Genomic DNA, 27,229 nt, shown 5'->3' on the forward strand with positions numbered 1-27,229 from the left:
AGTTTGATGCATGAAAGTTTAGTTCTTCTTTTAACTCATAACCCTCATGCAACTCACGCTGAAATATCGCTGCAAACGTTTCGGACATTTTCGTCGTCAGAAGCGATTCTGGTAAGTCACGGAAATACTGCTTCAACATATCGGCTACATCGTACGCCTGCTGCGTATCATAAACCTCCATACAAAGCGCCGTCGAATCGAGTTGTTCAACTTCTGATTTCAACTTGATAATACGCGATTTGACACCGCTTTTACGGAAGAGCCCAATTTGATCGAGCGCACGTACTTGCAGCCATCTGAATGCGGCACGTATCGCAATGGGTAGCGTTTGTCCAGTACGTTGCAGCACCAAAAGCAGTGGCACACCAAACACTTTTTTGTCTTTGTAATCGGGCATTTTAATTTTCTTAATGAATTTGGGCAGCTCCCAATTCCAGCCCGAGCGATGTGTTGGACAATAACGCTCCATATAACCGGTGAGTATTACGAGTGCAAGCTTGCGTAGAATATGCAATTGTCCTGCCGACATGGCGGCAAATGGAATGCCATGATTATTCATATTGGGATCGGATTTTTGTGCAAAACATTTACGGAAGATCATATGCGGACGCTCCTCCATTTGGAAACTGTGCCATCGCACTACGGGTGTACTGAAATTTAAAAGGTTTAAATATTATATTGAGAGGCTACGAGAGTGGACGCTTGTCGCTAAGAACGTACCGCTTAACATTGATATCAGTTTCCTCAGGTTTAGGTTCCTTGCGCGACGTGGAACGTGAACGAAAACTCGCCGACCGAAAACCATCGCGCTTCTTTGGATCCTTGCCGAGGTTAAGTGAGCCACCACGTGTTAATTTTTTTACCTTAATCTGGTTTACGGTTACAAAAAAGCAATAAATAGTTGGTACCTTCATCGAACTCAAAAAACATACGCACCTCAGTTGTATTTGAGTTGGCATCCTTGATCAACAGTTTCCTACCATGATGACACTCCGAATCCGAGTGTGCACCAATATCATCTACCTTACCACTACGTTGTAGGAAGCGGCGCGTTTTAGATGGTGTCTTGCGCAGCGATAGTTTGCCGCCCGCTGAGGATTCTTGACTATCACTGTAGTATGAGGATGAATCATCTGATTTACCTTCTTTCAAATGCGGCATCGGGTTGGAGAAGAAATGCAATGGGCTGGCACGCATTGAACGTGGTGTGGTTGGTGTGCGTTTAGGACTAGCTCTATTCGGACTAAGAAAAGTTTCACTTTGTGATGGTACCTTTAGCTCATTGCCAAATAAGGGACCCTTCGGGAATGTATGCATTGGGCTAACCGCCGATGGTGATGGTGGTGTCGAGTAGACAGCATCTGGTTTACGCATGCTGCCGCGTTGTCCCAACTGTGATAGATCTAATGCTTGGGGTCCACTTATAACAATACCTTCACGATTTTGACGTTTACGTCGACGCGATTTAATCGATTCGACGCGACGCAGGAATGCTTTAGCACCATCTTTGAAACGTTCACTGCCAGTGCGCCGTAAACGCACTGCAGCTGATTCGCCCGATTCATTGAGTGTGGAATCTGTGGAATTACCAGGTAGCGTAAGTGAGAGGCCACCACCAGTCACATCGTAACTATCATCTTCAAAACGATCTGGACTGGATTCTTTCGAAGAGCTTTCTGTCTTCTCGATATTCAACTTGCCAGCGGGCGGCAATTCAAGACCCATTTCGCCAATGCGCGACCAACGACGTATATGCGGCTGGAATGTCCAATTTTCGCTGAGTGCACAATTTTCATCATCGGAGTCCTCCTTCTGCTGGGATGAATCGTACGTGAATGAGTTGATTATGTGTTGTACTTTCAGGGGTAATTTAGAGAGGGGAAGTTCACAAACCTGCGGCGTTTGCGGCTTATGCGATTGATCGAGACGCATGTTGGCACAGCGATTTAGTATGCAAAGACGTCTGTACAGGGACTGTAACTGATCATTCTCTAGGTTGGTGTGATCCTTGGCCACATTGGTTATATCCAGCGGAAATTGATGATCTGTGTGAAGAGAAAAAAATTTTAATTAGAAATTGTTTGGTTGAAGAGTTGAATTGTTGACCACTGAGTGCTGACAATATGCGTTGTCCAAAACTGTGACAAACGCGAGCTTTTGCAGCCGTAAAGTCTTGTAAAGTTCTAGATTTCGCAATTTTCATTGATTGTTTCGCAGTCCAACGTCTGCACGCCATCAGAAATTCTAACGACTGAATCTTGACAAACCAGACATCGGTAAAGCTGCGTCAGTTCAGAATAAACTGACAGCCACTCAATAACAATCGTTGGCATGCGGGGCGAGTGACGGGATATTGAAATTAAATAGTGGAACAAAAAAAAAAAAAACTTAATTGTAAATCTTAAATCTGTAATTGCCTATTGCCAATGTAGCCGTTCGCTGCTGCGTTTGGCCAAATGCAATGTCAATATTTTTCCTTCAGACGGAAGTTTTGCCCCAACAATTCCAACGTGGGCAGCAATCGAGTTGTACGTGTCGTCGAACTGTTTTCGAACGCTCGTTCATATTACATTGGTCGTACTACCAATACGTTGGTCGTATTAGCAATAGAAGACCAATCCTGACCAGGGATCGTAACAGTTATTATTTTTTTTTTTTGTATAAACCCCTTTTTAGTAACAATTTTTTTATTTGCATACTGCTCGGTAAATAAGATTTTTTTTAATTAAATTTTATTTTTTTTATTGGAAAATAACAGTTATTTTCAGATTTCACACGGAAAATAACAACTATTTTTTATATTTATGAAAAAAAAAAGAGTTATTTTGTTTTTTCCTTCGCTTGGAAAATAAAAGTTAATTTTAGATTTTCTAATTTCTCTGGGAAAATTACCGTTATTTTTTGAATTTCTGAGGATAACTAAATATTAGTCCGAGCGAGATAAAAACGAAAAAAAAAAAAAAATAAAATTATTTTTAATTTTCATAGTAAAACTAAAAAGAAAACAAGTAAAGGTATCTAAGTTCGGGTGTAACCGAACATTATATACTCAGCGCGAGCTTCAATTGTTCATTTCATTTCAGATAAATTACTTTTCTACATAACACGTGGCACCGCCCGTATAAAAAAAATATTCCTCCATTTCCTTTTACAATAAAACTTAATAAGTGAAATATCATTGATTCAAAACTATTTTTTGCTAAGTTACAGCTTATTATTCTAGTCTACGACCCTTTTAAACTTGTTTTATATCTAAGTTGCCGTAGTCTTTAGCCGCTCCCGTCCATTTTTACTAGAAATATTTTATGCTATAAGGAGAATATGTGAACACAATTTCATTACGATCCTTTAATTTTTCTTCGAGTTATGGCTCCCGAAACATAGAAAATTGCTTAGTCATTAAAGGGCCGGTGCCACGCCCATTTTTTTAAATTTGAAGTTTTTCCTATTTATTGTTATAAATCGACTTGGGAAATGAAATGCCATTGATATAAAGCTCTTTTTCGCAAATATATAGCTTATTTTATTCGTCCACGACCCTTTTAAAAATCTTTTATATAAAAGTGGGCATGGTACTTAAATGATTTCGTGGCAACCTCTCTGCCGAATTTGGTTACGATAGGTTTAACGTTTTTTGATTTATATAAAAAAAAAAAAAAAAAAAAAATAAAAATAATATTTTTTAAATTGATTTTATCACAAGTGGGCGGCCACGCCCATCTTAAAAATGTTTAAACATTTTTATTAAGAGTCTAAACATCAGTCCACATGTCAAATTTCAACATTCTAGGTGTATTATTTACTGAATAATCAGGTTTTTTGTGTTTTCCAAAATGTTATATATATAAAAAGTGGGCGTGGTTATCATCCGATTTCGCTCATTTTCAATATTCATATATTCTGGGTCCGAATTTGGTGAAGATATCTCAATATTTACTCAAGTTATCGTGTTAACGGATAGACGGACGGACGGACGGCCGGACATGGCTCAATCAAATTTTTTTTCGATACTGATGATTTTGATATATGGAAGTCTATATCTATCTTGATTCCTTTATACCTGTATAACCAACCGGTTTCCAATCAAAGTTAATATACTCTGTGTGCAAGGCACGCTGAGTATAATGACAATCTAATTATGGATAGTCTGAACAATTAGCAACGATTATGTGTGGTGGTATTATCCCTTCAGATTGAATTTTGAGCAATAGCTATTTCCAATCCCTGGTTTCAGTAATGTTCGAATCGAAATGATAAAGAGAAATACCCTGCTGCTAATCGCACTAGTTCCGAACTATCGAGTTAAGAAATGGGACTAGTTCTAATCTTTTTCAGACGCAAAGCTTTCACCTGACACACAGTATTGCGAAGTCCTACGAAATGGCAATTAAGGGGGGTAATTGCAGACCTATTGAACGCATTCCGAACTGGTTGCGTCGTAGGTGGTTTTGAGATACTTATAAACCAGACTCAACCGCTGTTGGTACAGCATCGGATGCATCATTTCGGAGGTAGTCATTAAACCAGTAGTGCGAAATTGTCGCTGTCTCTTATTTTATCTGCAGGGAAGCAAAGTATAATGAATTTGTATGCGCGTTTTCTTTAGTTGGCGTAGTAATTGAAGAAGTGCGCGGCGTACAGCTCCAGACGTACTAATATATTTACAGCTAAGCACCAAGCACTGCAAAAAACTACAAGTACTCACATATAGTGGGAAAATCCTACAGCTCTAAATCGCCTGACCGTTAATTTTAGCTGGCGCTACGTGGGAATTGACGCATTGCCGCTCAATAAAAATAATACCTTGACGCCATGCGATGAGGCGCCCCTGCAACTTGTGACTGCGTGAAATGACAACAGCGGATGCAAGTGATGACTGATAGTGTTGCCATTTAAAAATTAATTAGCTCAACTAAGTTATGGGAAGAAAAATGTGTAAGTGCAGTAGGTCTTAATTTCTAATAACAAGAGTAAGATGATCTTATTGTAAACTGGGTGGGATCGGCTGTGGAAGCTGGGAGGTAGGTCAAGAGAAAATTGATATATAGGTTAGGTTAGGCAGCTTACTTAGAGATTGGACAAACCTAAAACGGCTTGTGGAGACATGTAAAGCAAGTTCAGTTCAAGTTTAGGTTAGTCAGGGTAGGGAGTGGGCGATGAATGTTAATTTTCAAAGGTCATGTTGGTTCTGGAACCCTGAATATATCTCATAAAAGGTAGATAATAAAAGATATGTTCATGCCGCGCAGGTGGAGTTGGAATACAATACCTCAATTGGCAGCAGCAATCTTTCAACGGAAGAGGAAAAATTAAGTTCGAAAACCCCTTTCGATAGCCTCTCAGAATTCAAAAATCTCAGTCCGGGGGAGCTCCTTATGTACAAAGACTCAACGAAAGGGGAAAGCGAATCCCACCTGAGCTTGTGTTTATTGTTACCGTATGCACTGGTGAAGTTGGAGTTAGATGAGTTGCTTTCAATGAACACGTCAAGAGATGGTTAGTATCGTGTCAGCCACTAAACTCTTCCCTGCGGTATGATTGCATTATGCTTGTGCCACCATTATGCTTATTGAGGTATGAAGATCTCTGAATCAAAGGTAGTGAGGTCATACCGATCTAATTCTATCGACAGGCTAAGTGGGCCCCTGTAGGCGCGTTTAGAAAACTCGATGCACATAAGCTGAAGTATTTTTTCTGTCCAAGGGGAGTGGTCATTATCCTGAAAACAGCAGACTTGTTCAAGCGTGTGTCTTAGATAGTCAGCGGGCAAAGTGATGGATTATGAGAATGACCCAAGTACTTATTCAATACAATTTAGAAGTAAGTGTGATAAATCATTATCCAAAATATTTCACTGCGATAAGTTGCAATTATCTCGTGACTCTGATTAACATTTTGTCCACTCTTTTTGATGCTGGAAACTCTAGACATACTAGTTTAGGTACCTGAGTATCAATAGAATTTAAAAAAAAACTCTCTCGCTTCCATAAGGTAACAGTAAAGATCCATGAAAACCAAATCGCACTGTTGTTGTTGTTGTAACAATGCTTCGTCCCATCCAATAGGTGCGATCGATTAAAAGTTGTCATCAATATCCTCTAACGGGAGCCAAAGGAAACTTTCTGTTTCAACAGGGGTGGACCATAATGAAAGGGGTGTTAGAGGCGTTGGTTCCACACTACAATTAAAGAGATGGTTGGTGTCATGTGGGGACACATTACAAGCGGGGCATACATTTTGTATGTCGGGGTTGATTCTGGATAGGTAATAGTTTAACCTGCTACAGTATCCAGATAGAAGTTGAGCTAGAGTGACTCGCATTTCCCTAGGGAGAGTGCGTTCCTCGTCTGCTTGTTTTGGGTATTGTTCTTTGAGTACAGGATTCACCGGGTAATTCCTAGCATAGAGGTCCGACGCAAGTTTGTGGGGTTCACTGAGGACCTGCTTGTGTTTTTTAGCTTCATACGGCTGTGTTATCAGGTGCCGCTAACTCTGTCTGCTATTCTTTTCTGCGTATTTGCGTGACGAATTCACTTAAATAAATAAATGTAAGATGGGATACCCTCCGAAGAGATTTTAGGCCGAGCTTCTTTTCCAACTAGCGTCGTGCTCCGTTTAGTTTTTCCTACAAATTGGCGGGACGGGACCTACTTGTTTAATGCCGACTCCGAACGGCATCTGCAAAGCAGATAAGTTTTCACTGAGAAGCTTTCCATGGCAGAAATACAGTCGGAGTGCTTGCAAGACACTGCCGAGGGGCGACCCCGCTGAGAAAAATTTTCATCTAATTGAAAAAACTTGTTTCTAAAACTTTTTAAGGTTGCTTTGCACGGATTTTCGGTGTGGTACACGAAGCACGCTGCCATCACACCACGGCGGCCGCACGAAATCACTTGCAAACTTAAAATCAGTGATCACCAAAATACAAACATTAATTGTGCTGTTAAGAGCACTGTCATCGTATTGGTGGTGTCTTAGTTGTTGATTGAGAAGCAATGAGGCAAGACATATGCACGCATATTTAGTTACACGTAAAATATATTTCGTAAATAATAAAAAATAGTATGCTATTGCATGAGTCTACCGAATAATTATTTCATGGTGGAACCGTAGCTGATTTCCGGCAGTCACCTGTTCGCGTTCCGCCATGAACTATTTCACTAACTGACGTCCTCTGCTTTAAACCAATAATAAGTGCGAGATAGAGAACAACGTCATTGAAGGATAGAGGTAAACGTTAACATAATCAACGCGGTGAGAGAGGAACATCACAGCAATGCGATTATCTGATTTCAACGCTATATAAAAGCGCATTTTATAGTTTTTTCGAGTTGAATCCCAAAAGAGACGGCAACCATATCGATCGATTTAGACGAGTAAGACCTGAAATCAAATACTTTGCTGGCGCAAATTATTGGCAGTTTATAGATTTGTGTTCTCGGTAAGGTGGCGATTGATGCTGTCACGATTGGCAGTATGTATGTACTACACATATAAATATTTATACACATCTATATACTTTTACCACCTCTTTGTATAATCAAATAATAATTATGGGAAAGTGTAATGAACTCTAGCGTAATGGGCTCTTGGCACACACCTAGCATAATGTACATTATAAAACGTTAGCCTATTTATATAACGATTTCTAGAATCATTAAGTCAAAGGAAGTGACCTGAATCTTGCGTCATAATATTGAAATTGCATAATTGTGAGAAACATTTGTTTAGTGTTCATTCGAAGAAAGTTGAATTAAATTTAATTTATGCATTAATTATTTTCAGCTTAGTTCAATGAATAAAAACAAAAAAGTTGAAAATATTTTATTTAGAAAGGCTAGATAAAATATTTTTGGCTGCCAAATTTATCTCAAATACATCTGAAGAGTAACTTTTTTATACTCAGTTGAGCAGAGCTCACAGAGTATATTAACTTTGATTGGATAACGGTTGGTTGTACAGGTATAAAGGAATCGAGATAGATATAGACTTCCATATATCAAAATCATCAGTATCGAAAAAAAATTTGATTGAGCCATGTCCGCCCGTCCGTCCGTCCGTCTGTCAGTTAACACGATAACTTGAGTAAATTTTGAGGATTCTTGATGAAATTTGGTATGTAGGTTCCTGGGCACTCATCTCAGATTGCTGTTTAAAATGAACGATATCGGACTATAACCACGCCCACTTTTTCGATATCGAAAATTTCGAAAAACCGAAAAAATGCGATAATTCATTGCCAAAGACGGATAAAGCGATGCAACTTGGTGGATAGGTTGACCTTATGACGCAGAATAGAAAATTAGTAAGATTTTGGACAACGGGTGTGGCACCGCCCACTTTTAAAAGAAGGTAATTTAAAAGTGTTGCAAGCTGTCATTTGGCAGTCGTTGAAGATATCATGATGAAATTTGGCAGGAACGTTACTACTATTACCATATATGTGCTAAATAAAAATTAGCAAAATCGGATGAAGAACACGCCAACATTTAAAAAAAATTTTTTTTAAGTAAAATTTTAGCAAAAAATTTAATATCTTTACTGTATATAAGTAAATTAAGTCAAAATTCAACTCCAGTAATGAAATGATGCAACAAAATACGAAAATAAAAGAAAATTTCAAAATGGGCGTGGCTCCGCCCATTTTCATTTAGTTTGTCTAGAATACTTTTAATGCCATAAGTCGAACAAAAATTTACCAATCCTTCTTAAATTTGGTAGGGGAATAGATTCTATGACGGTAACTGTTTTCTGTGAAAATGGTCGAAATCGGTTGAAACCACGTCAAGTTTTTATACACAGTCCACCGTCTGTCATTCTGCTCGGCAGTTAACACGATAACTTGAGCAAAAACCGATATATCTTTACTAAATTTAGTCCACGTACTTATCTGAACTCGCTTTATCTTGGTATAAAAAAGGGCCGAAATCCGACTATAACCACGCCCACTTTTTCGATATCGAAAATTACGAAAAATGAAAAAAATGCCATAGTTCTACCAATACCAATACGAAAAAAGGGATGAAACATGGTAATTTGATTGGTTTATTGACGCAAAATATAACTTTAGAAAAAACTTTCTAAAATGGGTGTGACACCACCATATTAAGTAGAAGAAAATGAAAAAGTTCTACAGGGCGAAATCAACAGCCTTTGGAATCTTGACAGGAACACTGTTCGTGGTATTGCATATATAAATAAATTAGCAGTACCCGACATATGATTTTCTGGATCACCCTGGTCCACATTTTGGTCGATATCTCGAAAACGCCTTCACATAAACATCTAAGGGCCACTTGCTTTTAAAATCTTCATTAATACCTTTAATTTGATACCCATATCGCACAAACACATTCTAGAGTCACCCCGTTCCACCTTTATGGCGATATCTCGAAAAGGCGTCCAGCTGTAGACCCAAGGCCCACTCTCTCTTAAAATACTCATTAACACCTTTCATTTGATGCCCATATCGTACAAACACATTCTAGAGACACCCCTGTTCCACCTTTATGGCGATATCTCGAAAAGGCGTTCACCTATAGAACTGAGGCCCATTCCCTTTTAAAATACTCATTAACACCTTTCATTTGATACCGATATCGTACAAGCACGTTCTAGAGTCACCCCTGGTCCACCTTTATGGCGATATCCCTAAATGGCATCCATCCATAGAACTACGGCCTACTCTCTTTTAAAATACTCTTTAATACCTTCCATTTGATACACATGTCCTACAACCACATTCCAGGGCTACCATAGGTTCATTTTCCTACATGGTGATTTTCCCTTATTTTGTCTCCATAGCTCTCAACTGAGTATGTAATGTTCGGTTACACCCGAACTTAGCCTTCCTTACTTGTTATCACTGATATTAGAGAAGAATTACAAACTTGCATGTGTCTGAATTTCACTGCTTCACAACTATGTATATAATTTGATATGTGTTTTTAATAGATAAATGTGTGGAATATTTTTCGTCGCGTTCAGCAGAACTTGATCAGTGGCATTGGATTTATAGCACTGCATTATTAGCAATTTTTCCACTGTTCACCATACATACATTTACCTTAACTCGAGTATGAATGCACGTGTGCTCGAGTTCAATGGTCAGCACCCGAAAAACTAACTGATGGAAAAGTGTAACTTAGAAACATATGCAGTAACCATCGCCAGGTGAAAACTTTTACGCTTCTGAAAGACAGGGCGCTGCCTTTAGGGCCACGAGGGAATACAGGTGTTCACTTAGAAGAAATGAATGTGAGGCCGATCGGAGTGATGGTGAATAATACTGAAAAGTGAGACCCCAGCGGGTTAGGGGGTCAGAATATACCCGCGGTGGGTAAGCCTGTGGTAAGAGGCGACTAAAATACCAGATTCAAGTGGCTGTGTAGCGCAATCCTTTCAGGTTGCGAGCGCAATATATAGCTTCTCCAAACCCAATTGTCAACCTCACCTATCCGCGGCGAATCCTGTTTCACTAACAGACGAGGCTCTGGCGACCCCAAGCTCCTCATGGAACTTGGGGGTGGGGAGGGAGGGATGGCCTGAAGGTTTAATTTGGCCATATAAATCGTTCCCGAGATGATCAGGCTAGCACCTTAATGGTGCTGTGTTACCGGAGCGTACCGGATCTGTATCCGGCAAAGGACCATCACATTGATAACACTCCCCAAAGCCTTCGGGGAGAAACCTTATCGCTACAAGAACAACAACAACAACTGAAAAGTGACTGCATGACGATCCATGACTCTGGAATATACTTTCCGCCAACCGGCTTTAACAAAGTGGAAAAAATCTTGGATGGGTAAAAAATAACAAATAGCCAAGAGTTCCCCTTAAAGCTTCTTCGACTTTTAAAAAGCATGTCAAGCACCACCATAATATTAGTGAAGATAGCAAAGTCATCAAAAAAACAAAGTAAAAAAAAAAATACATAGAAACTACTTAGTATATACGGTACGTGATTGCTGGAATAAGAGCAGGTCAACCGAGACGACTCTCCATTCGATTGTAAAACAAATAGAGGGGTTTTAGGGCAAAATGAACTTTCCCTTCAGGCTCCGTGACATAGGTTTTCTCATCTAGAGCATGCCAGCATCCTTACTAACCTTTACTTCATGCCAGACAAGACAGACTAGTGTGTGCAAAAAAGCTTCAGGACAATAATCCCTTGAGAGAAGAAAAGGTATTAATATGGGACATGGACTGGTTAACTGGTTCACGTAAGAGGTCGAAGTTGGACAAGAAGTTTGGAGGAGAGGTTTTCTGTCAGGAACTCGACGTAATACGCCGAATCTCTGCAGCATCTTCCAAGCGGTGGTTGCCGGAATTATGTTACTACGGTTATTAAAGCCCCAAGTTTAACTGTGCTGCGATCGAAGGTGGTAAAGGAATGCTTGACCTTGCTTGGGGTTGCGTCTGCTCCTCTATAGATGGGTTTCGAGTCAGCTAAAATTACCGGCCTGCTAAAATTATTGGGTTAAGCAAGGCTCATATATCAATGGTGATTTGGGTTTTGACGGGCCACTGTCCAATGGGAGTCCATGCGGTACATTTTAAGATATTGGAAAACCTCTCCTGCTGCAGCTGCATGATAAGGGTGACGAGGTGAAATCATAGATAAACTTCATGCTTATCTATCCAGCTCTTTCCAGAACTAGACGAAAGTATTTCGCTTACGACTCTTATTCGAAACTACATCGTTGCCACGCAACAGTTCTCTAAATAGCTATATACCTCACCGTTATTTTATGTGGTATCACACTTGATCTTAATCTTGTCCAAGTGAATATCTCCTAACCTAGTATAATACTTAATGATATTATTAATCTGTGACATTAATTATTTCTCCAATTTAGGTTCCTCTTTTCCCACACTATCGTAGTGACAACCACTAAAAGTGACGGAAAAACAAAACTTCGAACAAAAATTTCTCCTATAACTATAAATGATAAAAGAGTGAGAATTAATTTGCTTATCACTACATTGCCATTCCGTTGCGCATGCGTGCACTGCGCATTAACAGCAAACCACACGAAAGTAAATACACATGTGAACCTGTTAACTGTGGTTAGCCGTGGGCACTCGTTTTTTATTAAAACAAATGGTCGTACATCAGCTGCATGATTAAACCAATTTACAAACGTGTTGCAACGCCTGCATGCAGCAGCCTAAATGCATTTGCTGCAACGAGTGTAAATAATGACCGTGAAATTGAGAGTATCGCAAGGGGAATTTACACAATCAAAACCAGATAGAATAATAAAACAGGCATAGGTGTGCAACACTTGCATGAAAGCAAAAGAAATTGAAAGAAATTAAGCGACGAGTAATTTCAAAATTACCGCCCAGCTTTCAGCGCAACTCTCCTGATTATGCTTAGTTGTAGTTGTACCTACTCGTATGTGCATTTGTAAAAAGGCAAGCGATTCAAATTACCAGGGCATGGTACAATGATAAACAAAATTTGAACGCAGACAATACGGAGAAGAATTGCGAAACAACAAGAATGTCATTAAAAAGGCGCATTAATCATTTTGGGTGTGGCGCAGAAAATAAAAGAATGATTGCGAAGAAGTAGAAAAGCAGCAATGGTGCGAGCGCCGAAATGAGGAGTTATATACTAAGAAAAAAGAACTCTTGACACTACCTACTCTGGTACGATTTGACCGCCGTGCACTGGGAAATGTAGCAAAATATTTGTTTAAAAATTATGTTTCTGGAGCAGTAAGTAAAAAAAAAATTTCCGATTTTATAAAAACCTTATAAATTTAAACGAGCGATTCCCGAATATTTGTATTTTATATATTTGCATATTTAAATTTTCACTACCATATCGAAAATGGGTTGCCACTTGTTTGAAATTAAAAAAAAAAAAATTTGTTTGATGTATGACAATATAGAGGTATTTCACTTCTCATTTTAGCAAACAATTTTATAGATGACAAGGGTTGCCATAGAACCTCATTTTTATTTATACATACAGTTGCAGCTATCTTCAAAACGGGTTTACCTAAATCAATTAAAATTTTTTTCACATTCTTACCTCATTAACTTAGATATTGATTCGTATACTGTTTCAACGAGGGCATTCTACAACGTATTTAAAAAGAAAATATATTTCTATAAACGGTTGCCACCTAATTATAAATATTTTCGCGCATAGCCGCACCTATCTCGAAAACGGGCGTAACACATTTCGATAATATGTTATTTGTAGATAGCACACTATATTTAAGCTCTCCTAATTAGAAAAAAAAAAAAAATAAATGTAAGGCGCGATAACCTCCGAAGAGATCTAAGGCCGAGCTTCTCTTCCAATTTGCGTCGTGCTCCTCTTGATTTTCCCTACAAATTGGCCGGACGGGACCTACATGATTTTATGCCGACTCCGAACGGCATCTGCAAGGCAGATTAGTTTTCACTGAGAGCTTTTCATGGCAGAAATACACCCGGAGCGCTTGCCAAACACTGCCGAGGGGCGACCCCGCTTAGAAAAATTTTCTTCTAATTGAAAAACCGTATTTCTAAAATTTTTGATGTTGCTTTGCCCGGGGTTTGAACCCAGGGCATCCGGTGTGGTAGGCGGAGCACGCTACCATCACACCACGGTGGCCGCCGTGGTATAATTAGGTATATTTATTTTTGACGTTTTAAATGTTGCCACCTGTTTGTTATTTGGAGGTTTTTTCAAATTCAATTGAAATATGCAAATATGAATACAAAACGAATCTTCGTTTCTGACAATATTATTGGGCAGGGCTGCCACCAAACTAAAAACATATTTGCATAATTATAGGTCCTGAGCCAAAGTTGTCACGCCAAAGCAAGATTGGTCAATCATACGCTTTATATAGCTTTGGAAATGTGGGTCACGACACGCCGCTAAAAGGAGAGAGTTAGGCAGTAAGCTTTCGAAACCATTTAAAAACAATATCCTATATTTGGCAAAGAGATCCTACATATAAGATAGAAGGGGCGCGATAGTGCCATGAGCAGGAGGAAGAGGAAAAATTGCAAATTAGATGAACGGAGCGTGGAAAGGATAGGAAGGGATGTAGAATATTTTTTTTGCATATGGGGAAGTTTTTGGACATAATAGGCATGGACTCTCACTTTGACTATAACCGACGCTATATCGTGTTCAGCAATGTACTTAGGCTGCTACTTTAGTTTCATAAATGTTCGCAAGTCTCTTTAATGAGTTGGAATCCCACATATTTTCTATCTTCTATGATGAACCCTTTCTTGCAAATTCTTTCATACAAATATAATCGAACAGTTTCATTGACCTTGTTCTAGATTCGATTTGAAAGGGATAAATTTTCATTTCATTCCAGCAGCCTTGAAGTGGATTAAAAGTTACCAAAAAAATGTAATACTGACCAACAAAAAATCTCTCGATTTTGCATAACTGCAAAGGAGGAGAGTGAGAATGCATAAGAGGAAGTTAATGCAAGCAGCAAAAGAAGTGTTTATAAGCAGAAATACTAATTTTTGAGAGCTAGGCGGTTGGGCGGAGGGTAGAACGGAACGAAAGATTGTGGTAAACAGTTCATGTTTTGCACGCTGAGGGACGCTGTTACCCTATTTATAAATATACATTTTTTGAAACCAGTTGAAAGCAAAATATTTAAGGAATAGCGGCAAGGTTAGGTTAGGTTAGGCTAAGTGGGCGCGCGTGGGTATTACCCACACTTCCACTCGGAGATATATTTGTCCATTGTGAGTGCCGTTAGTAAGTGTAGGGTGGCGGTACATTCGTTTGACCCCATTACCTCCTAGGGGTCCTCAACGAACCACTTGCGTTCCCTAGTGAACCCGAGAACAAGCGAGACGTCCACCTTCCCAACCTCTGCGAGGTTGTCTAAGATCCGTGAGCCCAGAAATCTGAGCCTTCTTTGAATCGCCGGATATCGGCAGAGAAAGTGGTAGATCGACTACTCCTCCTCCTCACCCTGAGAGCTTCTGCAGAGGGAGCTTGTTGGTATTCGACACCGTCGGAGCATTGGTGCGATAGCTCAGAGATAACGCAGTGGTGGTCGGACGGAGCTGTCCACCTCACTTATTTCTAAATCGAAACCTTTCCTAGCCATCTCATCCGCGAGTTCATTCCCTTCAATACCGCTGTGTCCAGGGACCCAGCAAATGGAGATATTGATATGACTTATAGAAGTCAGAGAGGCTCTACTAATAGTGACAAAATAATTAAAATTTTTTTGCATTTTCGAATTCATGCAACATTTAAAGAGATTTTAGGTTAAACAAAAATTTGGTCTTTTTCAACAATAAGTAAATTAAAAAGCCAGTCGAAGTGAATTTTTTCAACAAAATGGTCAATTCCAAATTTTGTGAGATTTTACAAGATTCAAAACATTTTGATTTTCTGCTCAAACTTCAGGCGTCGTCGAAACATTTGATTTTGCCCCAAATTATATCGAGGTTCTCCAGAGTGCAACGCACGGCCAACGAGCAGCAACACAAAGTCGATTTTAAGAACGGATAAAAAAAAAAAGCGAATCAGGAAATTTATGATAATATGTAAACTTTTTCAAGGTCAACTACACACACTGCCAGCCATACCACCGATTATTCATATCTACATGCAAGTGCATTGTGAACAAAAGGCACAGACAGCGACTTTGATGCTACAGCTCATGCAACATGTTGTCGTGCGTGCTAAAGTCAACTAAAGGAAACTTTTCATTTCGATAACATTTTTGAAAGGCCAAAACTGCCGCCCAATGAAAAGAGGCCTAAAAAAGTAGCTGAAAAAAAAAACGAATAAAAACAAATGAGTTTAAATAAGAGCAGGTTGACTTTGAGCACAATACCAACAATGCAAAAAAAAAAAAAAAACAAAAAAGAAGTAATGACTTAAGACGCAAGCCGTACCAAACAACGTTTTACCATATGCGGTAGCCACCATAACTTTGCATATGTGAATGTTGATTGCAATTTTGAGTATGCAAGGACTTAGCAAGCGAAAGCATTACTTAAACTCTGTTTCAATTTCGGATTCACTTTTTATGCATTCGTGTGTGTATGTGTTTTGCATGCAAAACTTTGCCCTTTTGTGCTCCTAATTCAAATGTCTTTTGCAACATTTGTTCATTTCGTACATTTGTTTAGCTCAACAAAGTCATTGAACTTTCAACTAAAAATGTTGGGTCTACGGAGTGAGCTTGATACAAAAATGAATTATTGGTCTGTATGGCGTATAACTAACGATTAAAATTTACTGCATGTTTGTTTGATAGGATTGAACTTCCTTTATGGGTTTATGTTTTCCACATTTTGGGGAAGACATAAACTTAATAGGAATGCATATCTGTAGTTTTAAAATATGCAGGCGTTAAATGAAATTGGAAGTGCCATCTTTCTTATATATATACAAGCTCATCTTGGTGCTTGATACCGACCCCGATAATGAAGCAAGCAGCTTACACCCATTTGTGTTTAAGCAATGATTATTGGTATTGGCGGTAATAAAAAGTGTAAAATTTTATGTTCACTTGTTTTTGAACAAAAGACTTAAGCAACAAACTTGTAAAATCATAGTCGGCATACGAAATATAAAAGTTGTAATAGACCGCTTATGAACATGAAGCTCGTGTTGAGGGACTTCAGGAAATTTAAATTTTTTCGAGAAACTCCATTATTCCCTGTAAAAAAAAGCCTGAGACTGATGTGCGACGTGAAGCCGTGCAGGTATACGTCTAGAAAAAGCCCGGTTTTTAAATTAACTAGAGCTCGCCCAGCGGTTGGAGTTAAATTGCAGCAGAGGTAACTTTACCACAAATAGATAGAATTTGAGTTATTCTCATCGATTTACCGGCTTGTTATTGGCTTGATATCCCCAAATCATCGGCTTTTTCGTGTTTTTATCGATGGCGTACATATGCATTATTGATTTTATATTCAAGTTTTATCAGTATCTGTTTCATAACAAACCAATGAATCGTCGATTACAAATCGAAAACACTTACTTACTTGACGCTTAACCGTTTTAACGGTTTTGGCCGTCTCACAAGTGACGCCAATTGTTTAAAAACACATAGATACCAAATAGGATAGGAAATCGATATCTTTTCGATGTTAGATCGATAGCTTTTAATAAAAAATCAATAACGTTCTGGTAATAAATCGATAATACGTCGATAACAAACTGGTAGCACTCAAATAGAAACCAATAAATTTTCTTTAACGAACCGATAACTTTTTGCTAACAAATCAATAGCTTTTCGATAAATAACTTTCCAATAACAAATTATGTTCTTTTGGTTAATCACCGATAATTTTTGTAAAACAAATCGATAACTTTTCGATAACAAATATGTGATACCCTAATATCGAATTAATAACTTGGAAAAAAATCAATATTTTGTTAACATATCGATAACATTTAGATAGCAGATAGATATTTTTTCGATAACCAAATAATAAATTCTGGATAAATAATCAATAAACTTTTGATAGTAAAACGATAACGGATCAATAAATTTTTAATAACATATTGATAAAAAATCGACGAGTTGTCTATGAAAATCGATAGGCTCTTGATAAGTAGTGTATAACACCTCCGTAACCCGTAGATACCAAACCGATAACTTATCGATAAACGAACTGTTATCACCTCGATAACAAGGTGATAACATGCCGTCCGGCTTCGATTCCGGCTTCGGCTTTGACCTCTAATAATTTCTTTCCCCTCCACTCGTCTTCCTCCCCTTTCCTGTCCACTACTATCCCTTTTTCAACTTCCTTGCCTTAATTTGTTGTCTGATTTCGATCATATCAACTCTACCACGTATATTGTTGCCACTTACACTACAGTGTATTGACTTCACTTTCGCTTGCATTCTGTATTCTCCCACATTGCATACCACTTTCCAAAACTACGCTTACGCTTACACTTGAGTACTATCAAAACGTAGCAGTAAATTCATCAATAGTTAAACTTTTAATACATGTTGGTGCGAAACAAACTCATTGACTTTATGGCCACAATGTCAATATCGCTGGCATTATAACCATTTTAAATTTGACAGTGTACGGTAACGGTATGTACATGCTCGTGACTTGAACTTCTTCTTGTAGCCATTTGAGGTGGCCATAAAGTCTATTGGCGTCTTGCCCGTTGACCTTATGTTATTCCACAACCCATAAGTGGTTATTAAAATTAAAAAAAAAATCAACAATTAGAGAATATTGTCAAGTCAACAGCTTCTTTTCTGAGAACGCCATATCTCAAATTACATTGATACTCAGTCCTTATATACCAGACAGGCGAGGTTAGCGGAATCGGAATCGTTAGTCAGCGAAAAACTGAAGCTCAGGGTCAACAAAACAATTAGATCCTAACAGTGCGTCTTCAGACCTGATAAACCTACTCTCGACTTGGAGGGCACTGACGTAACTACAATCGACACGCACCATCTTTTTTGTCAAACCAAAAATCCTGATTTCGCTTCTCAAGGTGTGCAATCAATAAGTACCAAAAGCAAAAGTGCTTCATAAGCGCTTTTCGCAGTAGGGCCCCCACATGTTGCTGTTGTTGTAGCAGTGCTTCGCCCCATCCAATAGGTGCGACCGATCACAAATTGTCATCAATATCCTCTAACGGGAGTCCAAGGAAACTTGATGTTTCAGAAGGGGTGGACCATAATGAGAGGGGTGTTAGAGGCGTTGGTTCCACAATACAGTTAAAGAGACGGTTGGTGTCATGTGTGGACACATTACAAGGTTGATTTTAGATAGGTAAGAGTTTAACCTGGCGGCCACCGTGGTGTGATGTTAGCATGCTCCGCCTACCACACCGTATGCCCTGGGTTCACACCCCGGGCAAAGCAACATCAAAATTTTAGAAATACGGTTTTTCAATTAGAAGAACATTTTTCTAAGCGGGGTCGCCCCTCGACAGTGTTTGGCAAGCGCTCCGGGTGTATTTCTGCCATGAAAAGCTCTCAGTGAAAACTCATCTGCCTTGCAGATACCGTTCGGAGTCGGCATAAAACATGTAGGTCCCGTCCGGCCAATTTGTGGGGAAAAGCAAGAGGAGCACGACGCAAATTGGAAGAGAAGCTCGGCCTTAGATCTCTTCGGAGGTTATCGCGCCTTACATTTATTTTATTTATTTTATAAGGATTTAACCTGCTACAGTATCCAGATCGAAGTTGAGCTAGAGTGACTCGCCGACGCCTGTTTGCGGAGTTCACTGAGGATCTGCTTGTGTTTTTTAGCTTCATACCGCTGTGTTTTCAGGTGCTGTATTTCCTCATAATGCTTACGGAGATGACTCTTTAAGCCCCTAGGCGGTGTTGGCTCATCAACCAGATGTCTGTTTGGATGCCCAGGTTTCTGGGTATTCAACAGGAACTGTTTGGTTAGCATCTCATTTCTCTCCCTGATGGGCGTATTCTCGCCTCACTATGTAGATGGTGTTCTGGGGACATAAGAAGACTATCCGTGGCAGTTCTGAGGGCGGTATTTTGGCAGGCCTGTAGCTTCTTGGCTTGGCGACCATATCGGGGACGCGTAGCATGCAATCGGCTGGCCTATTGCTTTGTAAGTGGTAATGAGCGTTTGTTTGTCCTTGCCCCAAGTACTGCCAGCAAGAGATTTGAGGATTTTATTGCGGCTCTTGATTTTCGGTACAATTGCGGGCCCCCACATGGCAGTAGTCGGCAAACCCTCCGAGTATAAATATGGCACAAAAATGTTAAACTAATTTATATAAAATCTTTTAAATTTTGCCCAGATTTTTATTTCAGTATTGAATGAAATTTAAATTTGTTTCTGTGCTGCAATAAAATTCAAATTACCTTTTGCGGTGTTCGCCAGCAATAACCCTTACGCGGTTTTGTGTTTGTATTGCATATAATGTATTTGCCAACAAATAAACTGTGACATAATCTAATAAAAAAGGAAGTTTCTGGCAGATTTTTATTCTGCGCCACTTGTGTTTATTGGCATTCCATGTTTGCAGTTTTTTTGTTTTTTTTTTGTCCCATACTCTTTTGTTTGCTCAAAATTGGCTTGCGTGTTGTTAGCTATCAAGAAGCCCTTTCTTGTACGATATAGCATAAACCTTTATATTTCTTCTCACTACTTTTTGTACTGTCCTGGGTTATGCCCTCAAAATAATTTAAATACGTCCTTAACCTTTGCGTTTATCATTTTTTTTTGGTACTTATTTGAAAAATATTAAGCGCATCTTTCTTGCTTAAAAGCATGCCTGTAGTGCCAAATGCTTTATCAGCCGAGTTGGTAAGTATTTTTTCGAGTTTCAAATAAAAACCAAACAAGCAAATAAAAAATGTTAAAAAAAAGGGTATGAAGTGCCACACGCGCTTGCGCATATGTCGCGTATTGGATTTTCAAATTGTTAAGCTTTAATTTTACTTTTTTATATTCTGCGTTATTTCTTTTCACTAATGTTTAGCTCTTGGTCTTTTCATTTTCATTGGAATTTTTGCAGTAAAATATGTGTGTGATAATTTTTAGGATTCCTTTTAGGAGTGATTTTTACTTTTTACTTATTTAAAGACATGCCTGCTTGCCCTTTTTTGTTCAGATGGTTTTACAGCAGCGAATAGGAAAATAGCAGTGGCATTTTTTTTTTCAAATTTCTCCAATTAAATTAAATAATTTTTATTTTTGGTATTTTAAGAGCAAGATTCTATGCGAAGCTTTAAAACTCAATCTGAAAAACGTTTTCGAAAAAATTGGAAAATTGGATAAAATTTCAAACTTTTTATTTGGAGTTCTCTGAACTACTTCGAGTATGCAGGTTTGTAGCCAAAGCAGAGCCCCTATCATGTGTTATTATTCGTATCGAAATCCAGTTTTCACTCAAACATTAAATCAACTCTGAAATCGTGTGTCCCAATAACGACACATGTAAACTAGGGACTTCGCGTACTAGTTGGATTTATAATTTATCATAATTTGTATAAACAGTGTGGCAGTTTCATATTTATAAATTTAGTAAAGAATGGATTCCGATAAGAATCTTAACACACAATACGGCCCAGTTTTAGTCTGATAAAGTATTTTCTTATAACAAAAGATTTTCTTCCATATAAAAAAATTCTCACACGCTTCGGAAAAAATTTTTCAAAAATTAGTGAGAATTTTGGGAGAACCATTACTTGTACTCTGTTAGATTAAATTTTACTGGGCTACAAAACTGCATGCTCAAAAAAATTCACAAAATTCCAAATAAAAAGTTCGAAGTTTTCGTAAAATTTTCTCAAATTTTCGAAACTCCACGAAAAAGTTTTGAGATTGGTTTGTACAGTTTAAGTTACAAAATTCATAGGAGTTTTTTCTTAATATATTAATAATAGAAATAGAAGTATTTATTTCCCGAAATTTTATAAAAATTCCCACTGCTATTTTTCTACTCGCTACTGTAAATATGTATGTACGCTTGTCGCCAAATCGAGGCGTGGTAGCTTTTGTGCACCAACATATCGGGTTTATCCAAAATGAAAAGGGTATCATTGCAAAAAACTGAACACAATACGAAGGTGTGCTTCACACACACACACACACACACACACATTTGCACTGATCCGCATGCAAACAACAAACATAAATATATAAGGCGCATAAAAAAAGTATGATTCTGGTGTTTGCACAGTAAAATCGAAAGGGTCATTTAACTTTCCAGTCGTTCGGTATGTTAAGTATGCAATTAAAAGCAGTGCAATATTACTGCGATGGGCAATAAATTAGGTGTTGCCATATTATGTTCAAATAAAAAATTAACAATGCGAAGATTACTTGTTTTGAATGTATGATCGGTGATCATGACTTTGACCTTGAATGCGCAGAGTAATAAGGAAATTCTATCGAAATTCAAAATGTTCCCTTACTGATAGAGTATGCAGATCCTGTGGATCCTGTGATTTGCGAAGTACCTCCACAATAAATTTTCTACTGAATTGTAGATTAATAACCTTCCTATACATATGAAGATAAGTAGCATCAAAATATTCACCACTGCTACTTGCGCCAAATTATAAAAAAATCGTGCACCTCGAAATCTAAATAATTTAGTCTGTTGTCCCGAACACAGGCACAGAAAGCGGTGAGTCGTTTTCTCCTCATCCTCATCTTGAAAGCTTCTGCAGAAGGAACTTGTCGAAGTACCGGGGCGGTAGCACAATTCCTGTGAAGACGCCCGTAAGTGTTATTACTGTAAATTTTCTTTTCAAACAAGGCTGTGAGCCTTCAAGTCTTTAAATTTTGTGTGTAACTTTAAGTGCGTGCTCAATGTTGGAAGTGGTATGCTGTATGGAGAAATATATTGAAACAAATCTATGATACATATGTACATATGTATATATAGGAGGAAGTGAAACGACAAAGGCGGAGAAGTAAATGTGAAGAAGATGAAGCAGAAGAAAAGTATGAAGATAAAGAGCGGTACAATAAAAATATCGATGATGATGTGGATAGGAAGGGAAAGATAGGAAGTCGAAGTGATAACGCTTTGTTATCTCTGAAGTATCAGTTTGTTATCGAAAAGGTATGGATAAGTTGCCGATTTGTTATGTAAGTGTTAAAAACTTCCTTTTGATGACAAAGAGTAACGATGAGTTATCGATTTTTTATCGACGAGTTATCTGATTTTTTATCGAGAATTTATCGATATGTCATAGAAAAGTTGTCGATTAGTTATCGACGTGTTATCACAAAATTATCTTTTTGTAATATATATAACAAAGTTATCTTTGTATTACGAAATAGTAATCGGCGTGTTATTGATTTCTATCGAAAAATTATCGATTTGTTATCGCAAATTTACCATTTTATCGATTCGATCGGCATATTATTTCAAAAATCTTTCAAACTGATATCAAGAAGTTATCTATTTGTAATCGAAGTGTTACCAATTTGTTATCGGCGTATACTCCACTTCAATATAAAATTGATGCTATACTTATTACTCGTCTGTAACAATCCGGCGATAAAATGCCGATAACAAGCAGACAATAAACCAAAAAAAAATTGAAAATGTGTGGTGCGATAACCTCCGAAGAGATTTTAGGCCGAACTTCTCTTCCAATTTGCGTCGTGCACCTTGCAATTTTTCCTACAAATCGGCGGGATAGGACCTAAATGTTTTATGCCTACCCCTAGCGGCATCTCCAAGGCAGGTAAGTTTTCACTGGGAAGCTTTTCATGGCAGAATTACACTCTGAGTGCTTGCCAAATCATTTCTATCAATGTCACATTTAATTTTTCTTCATAACTCTTCGATTTCCTATTCTTTTGAATATACATATATGTATTATGCAGTCTCAGATTTCGTCAGACTAATACTCAAGCTATCAGTAATGATCTAGAAGCAGGAAGTAGGATGAGATATCAGAATTTTTTTAGCGGACAGAGTTGTTTTATACCATAGGTATAACATTGTCTTATCATTTTTTGGTGTGGTTCTCGAAAAAAGCTATAATGAATTCAACCCATTCAGTCTATTTGCGGCAGTATGTACTGATCAGGCTTAGCTTATTTATTCTTATTAACATCTCAAATATTTTTCTATTCATATATATCCTATATTAATTAAAGTAAATATTAATAATGTTTACTTTTTAAATAAAAAAAAAAATGAAAATTTTAATAAAAATTAAATTTTTTTTAATAGAATAAAAATCTTTTATATTTGCTTGAGTACCAAAAGGGTTTGATTGGTGTGATACGTTTTCTATCGCGCCTGGCTGCAGTGCCCAGCGTCAAGATATTGTAGATCTAGCCAGATTGTATTTTGCGTCACATCTTCTAAACTAGTGGGGTAATGGATATGGCATAAGGGAAAATATAACACAAAGAATCCTTTTATTTCTAGGCAGAGAGGATACTGTCAATAAGTAGCCAGCTTTTAGGTTGCCGACATGATCTTAGCAAGCCGTTAGGTTGCTAAAGTAAAGAAGTGATACAGTCTAGTTGTGTCTACCAACCAAAAGTGTAACAGAATAAACACCAGTGCAAAAAACAACATACCTCAAAAAATTAGAGGGGGTGTGCAGACTATCGATGCTTAGCATTACGGGAGCCCTGAAAACAACCCCGAAGGCTGCACTGTATTCCATTCTACACATTTACCTGTAGATCTGGTAGCAAAGAACAAAGCATTAACGAGCCCAACCAGGCTCGGTGCTTCGGGGCAGCTTGAGCGCCGACCATATGGCCATAGTAGTATAGCGTCATCAATCACAAGACGAACAGACTACTTGATTTCCTATCTGCGCCTCGATGGAGATCTTAAGGCTACAATAGAGGTAGACGGTTGGCGCAAGGGTGGGCAAATGGCGGACGAGGCGATACATGTGTACACCGATGGTTCCAAAGTAGTGGAAGGAGTAGGGTCTGCGGTATACTGCACTGATCCAGAAATAAGCAGATCCTACAGGCTGCCGGATTACTCTAGCGTTTTCCAAGCGGAAATATTAACCGTAACCAAAGCAGTAGAAACCCTGGAAGAGAATAGCTTAAGCTGCAACCGTGTTAACTTTTATATTGACAGTCAAGCAGCAATTAAGGCAATAATCTCGCCTAGCACAGCATCTAAATGCGTGTTAGAGTGTAAGCAGTGTCTGGAGAGAATCGGGACAGGGAGAAGCATACATCTATATTGGGTCCCAGGGCATATGGGAATAGATGGGAATGAAAAAGCGGACGAACCAGCTAAAAAGGGCGCATCCCTTCAAGCTTGCTCCGTAGACGTCACAACTAGATTGGGCGAGATTAAGCGAGGGCGAGAGGTACACATGATCGACCAAGCGGGAAAGGCGTGGGTTTAAGTGCGGGGCTGTAAAGTGTCGAAGATTATGTGTAGGTCTTACAACCTTAGACTAACACAGTTGCTTCTATCATTAAAAAGAGAGGACTGTGGACTCATGACGGGTATTCTGACTGGACACTGCCTTCTGGCGTCACATGCCTTTAAATTAGGCTTGGTCAGTGATAGCAGATGTAGGAAGTGCGGGTTGGAGGAGGAAACGATCGAGCACGTTCTATGCTCGTGCCCTGCACTTGCCAGGCGAAGACTCCAGCTATTAGGAGTGATACAGCTGTCAGATCTAGAAGCAGCAAGTGGTTTAAGTCCTAGGAAGCTTCTAGTATTCGCCAAGAGGACGGAGTTATTTTATAACATAGGTCCTGGTTTTTGATAGGGCTTTCAGTTTGGTCGTTAAAACAAACTTCTGGTAATACTACGGACTCAATCAGTCTATGTGAGGTCCTCATGGACCGGCCAGTTCAACCTAACCTAACCACCAGCGCTGCATGCAGAATTTCTGCACATCTCTCGTGGGCTTTAAATTATGTTTCTCAAACAGGGCGCGTAAATAACGATACGACCTCTGAGTAAAAAAATATTCTTCAAGAAGTAAAAACGCATTCATGTGTTCAATTGTATTTTTTGAAGTGTGAAGAATTAAAAATTTGCAGAGTGAAAGTGTTTGCGGTTTCATGGAAAATACCAACAACTACAGCTGTATATAATTTTTTAAAGTTTCTTTAACGAATTCCTTACCTTTTTTGATGCAGTTTTCCTTGTTACAATTGTCTTGTGCTTGATTACTGAAAGAGGTTCACAGTTAAAGCGAAGATTTTTGTTTTATCTTTTTTGAAATTTTTATGTTACTTTCATATTTCAAGTTCGTTTTAATTGTTTCATTTTCGCTTTCGTTTTAAATGGACCTTGGGTTTTGTTTTCCTTATTTGATAATTTTATGGCTTTTTAATGTTATGTTAACAGAAGTGTAGGTTGCCAAAAATTTGCGGTTATTACAAGTTCCCGGCAATGCGGCAATCATCAATTACCAGCTGCCATAAATACACAAATTTTAAGCATTTTTCATTATCTGTGCGCCCTTTTTATACTCAGCTGAGCAGAACTCACAGGGTATATTTATTTTGTTCGCATAACGGTAATCCGTAACGGCATAAACTAATCGCGATAGATATAGACTTCAATATATCAAAATGATCTGGGCGGAAAAAGAGATGCATTTAGCCATCTCCGTCCGTCCGTCCGTAAACACGATAACTTGAGTAAATTTCAGATCGCTATTTACAATGAGCGAAATCGGACTATAACCACGCCCACTTTTTGATATTGAAAATTTCGAAAAACCAAAAAGTGGGATAATTCATTAACAAAGACGGATAAAGCGATGAAACTTGGTAGGTGGGTTGACCTTAAGACGCAGAATAGAAAATTGGTAACATTTTGGACAATGGGCGTGGCACCGCCCACTTTTGAAAGAAGGTAATTTGAAAGTTTTGCAAGCTGTAACTTGCCAGTCGTAGAAGATATAATGATAAAATTTGGCAGTAACGTTACTCCTATTACTATATGTGTGCTAAATAAAAACTAGCAAAATCGGATGACGAACACGCCCACTTTTTAAAAAGAATAATTTTAAAAGTAAAATTTTAACAAAAATTCGGCATAGAATTAACTTTAAACTGGGGGTGCCGAAGTCTGAACATGATAAATTATTAAGATCGGATATTTGGCCTAAAAATCTCATTGTAAAGCCTTTTCAGTTTTTTCGAAAGGCTTAGAAAAAACCACAGTAAAGTAGTAAGGTGTAATAATAATGATTGTGGACTTAAAATATATTTCCACAACGTTTCCCGTATGAGGACCAAGTCTAATATCGTGCATAAATTCAGTTCACAAATGGATTACGATGTCTTTGTTATCATTGAGACGTGGCTTAATGAAAACATTTTGGACAGTGAGTTCTTTGACTAAAATATTTACAATGTTTTTCGGAAAGATCGAGATGCTGGTAAAACTGGTCGCCTTCGTGGCGGAGGTGTTCTAATCGCAGTCGAAAGGCAATTGTGTTCGTTTCTAGTTCCGCTAAACAATGGTGATTCTCTGCTTGATCAAATATGCATATGTGTTAAAGGTCCTACTTCGCAACGATCTTTATATCTACTGGCGTCGTATGTACTACCTGGCAGCTCATTTGAGCTATACAAGGGACATGCTGATAATATTATTTCTTTGGTTCTCAACGATCTACACGATAGTCATCTCTGCGTGCTTAGTGACTTTAAACCGTTTAACGTTCAATGGCCAGCTAGTGCTTCGAATTGTGCTCTCACACCGAATAATCCTGCTTCAAATCATGCATTGTATTTCATTGATAATGTTCTTGGTCTTAACTTAAGTCAAATTAACTCGCATTTTAAT

The 27,229-nt window shown here is 38.3% G+C and overlaps 1 protein-coding gene across 8 annotated transcripts in view; it reads right to left on the reverse strand.

The window, feature by feature from the left end:
* Positions 1-27,229, reverse strand: part of cv-c (crossveinless c) — a 592,078-nt gene that overhangs the window by 15,549 nt on the left and 549,300 nt on the right. For 5 of the 8 annotated variants that reach the window (XM_067763245.1, XM_067763243.1, XM_067763244.1 and 2 more), the window contains exons 11-13: positions 937-2,045; positions 721-869; positions 58-650 (exon numbers count right to left, since the gene is read on the reverse strand). In XM_067763245.1, coding sequence (XP_067619346.1) covers positions 58-650; positions 721-869; positions 937-2,045 — 1,851 coding nt within the window. The remainder of the gene's footprint in view (positions 1-57; positions 651-720; positions 870-936; positions 2,046-27,229) is intronic. The other 3 variants (XM_067763248.1, XM_067763250.1, XM_067763249.1) reach the window with 2 other exon arrangements.

The sequence above is a fragment of the Eurosta solidaginis genome, chromosome 1, assembly GCF_040869045.1.
Source record: "Eurosta solidaginis isolate ZX-2024a chromosome 1, ASM4086904v1, whole genome shotgun sequence".
Lineage (NCBI taxonomy): Eukaryota > Metazoa > Arthropoda > Insecta > Diptera > Tephritidae > Eurosta > Eurosta solidaginis.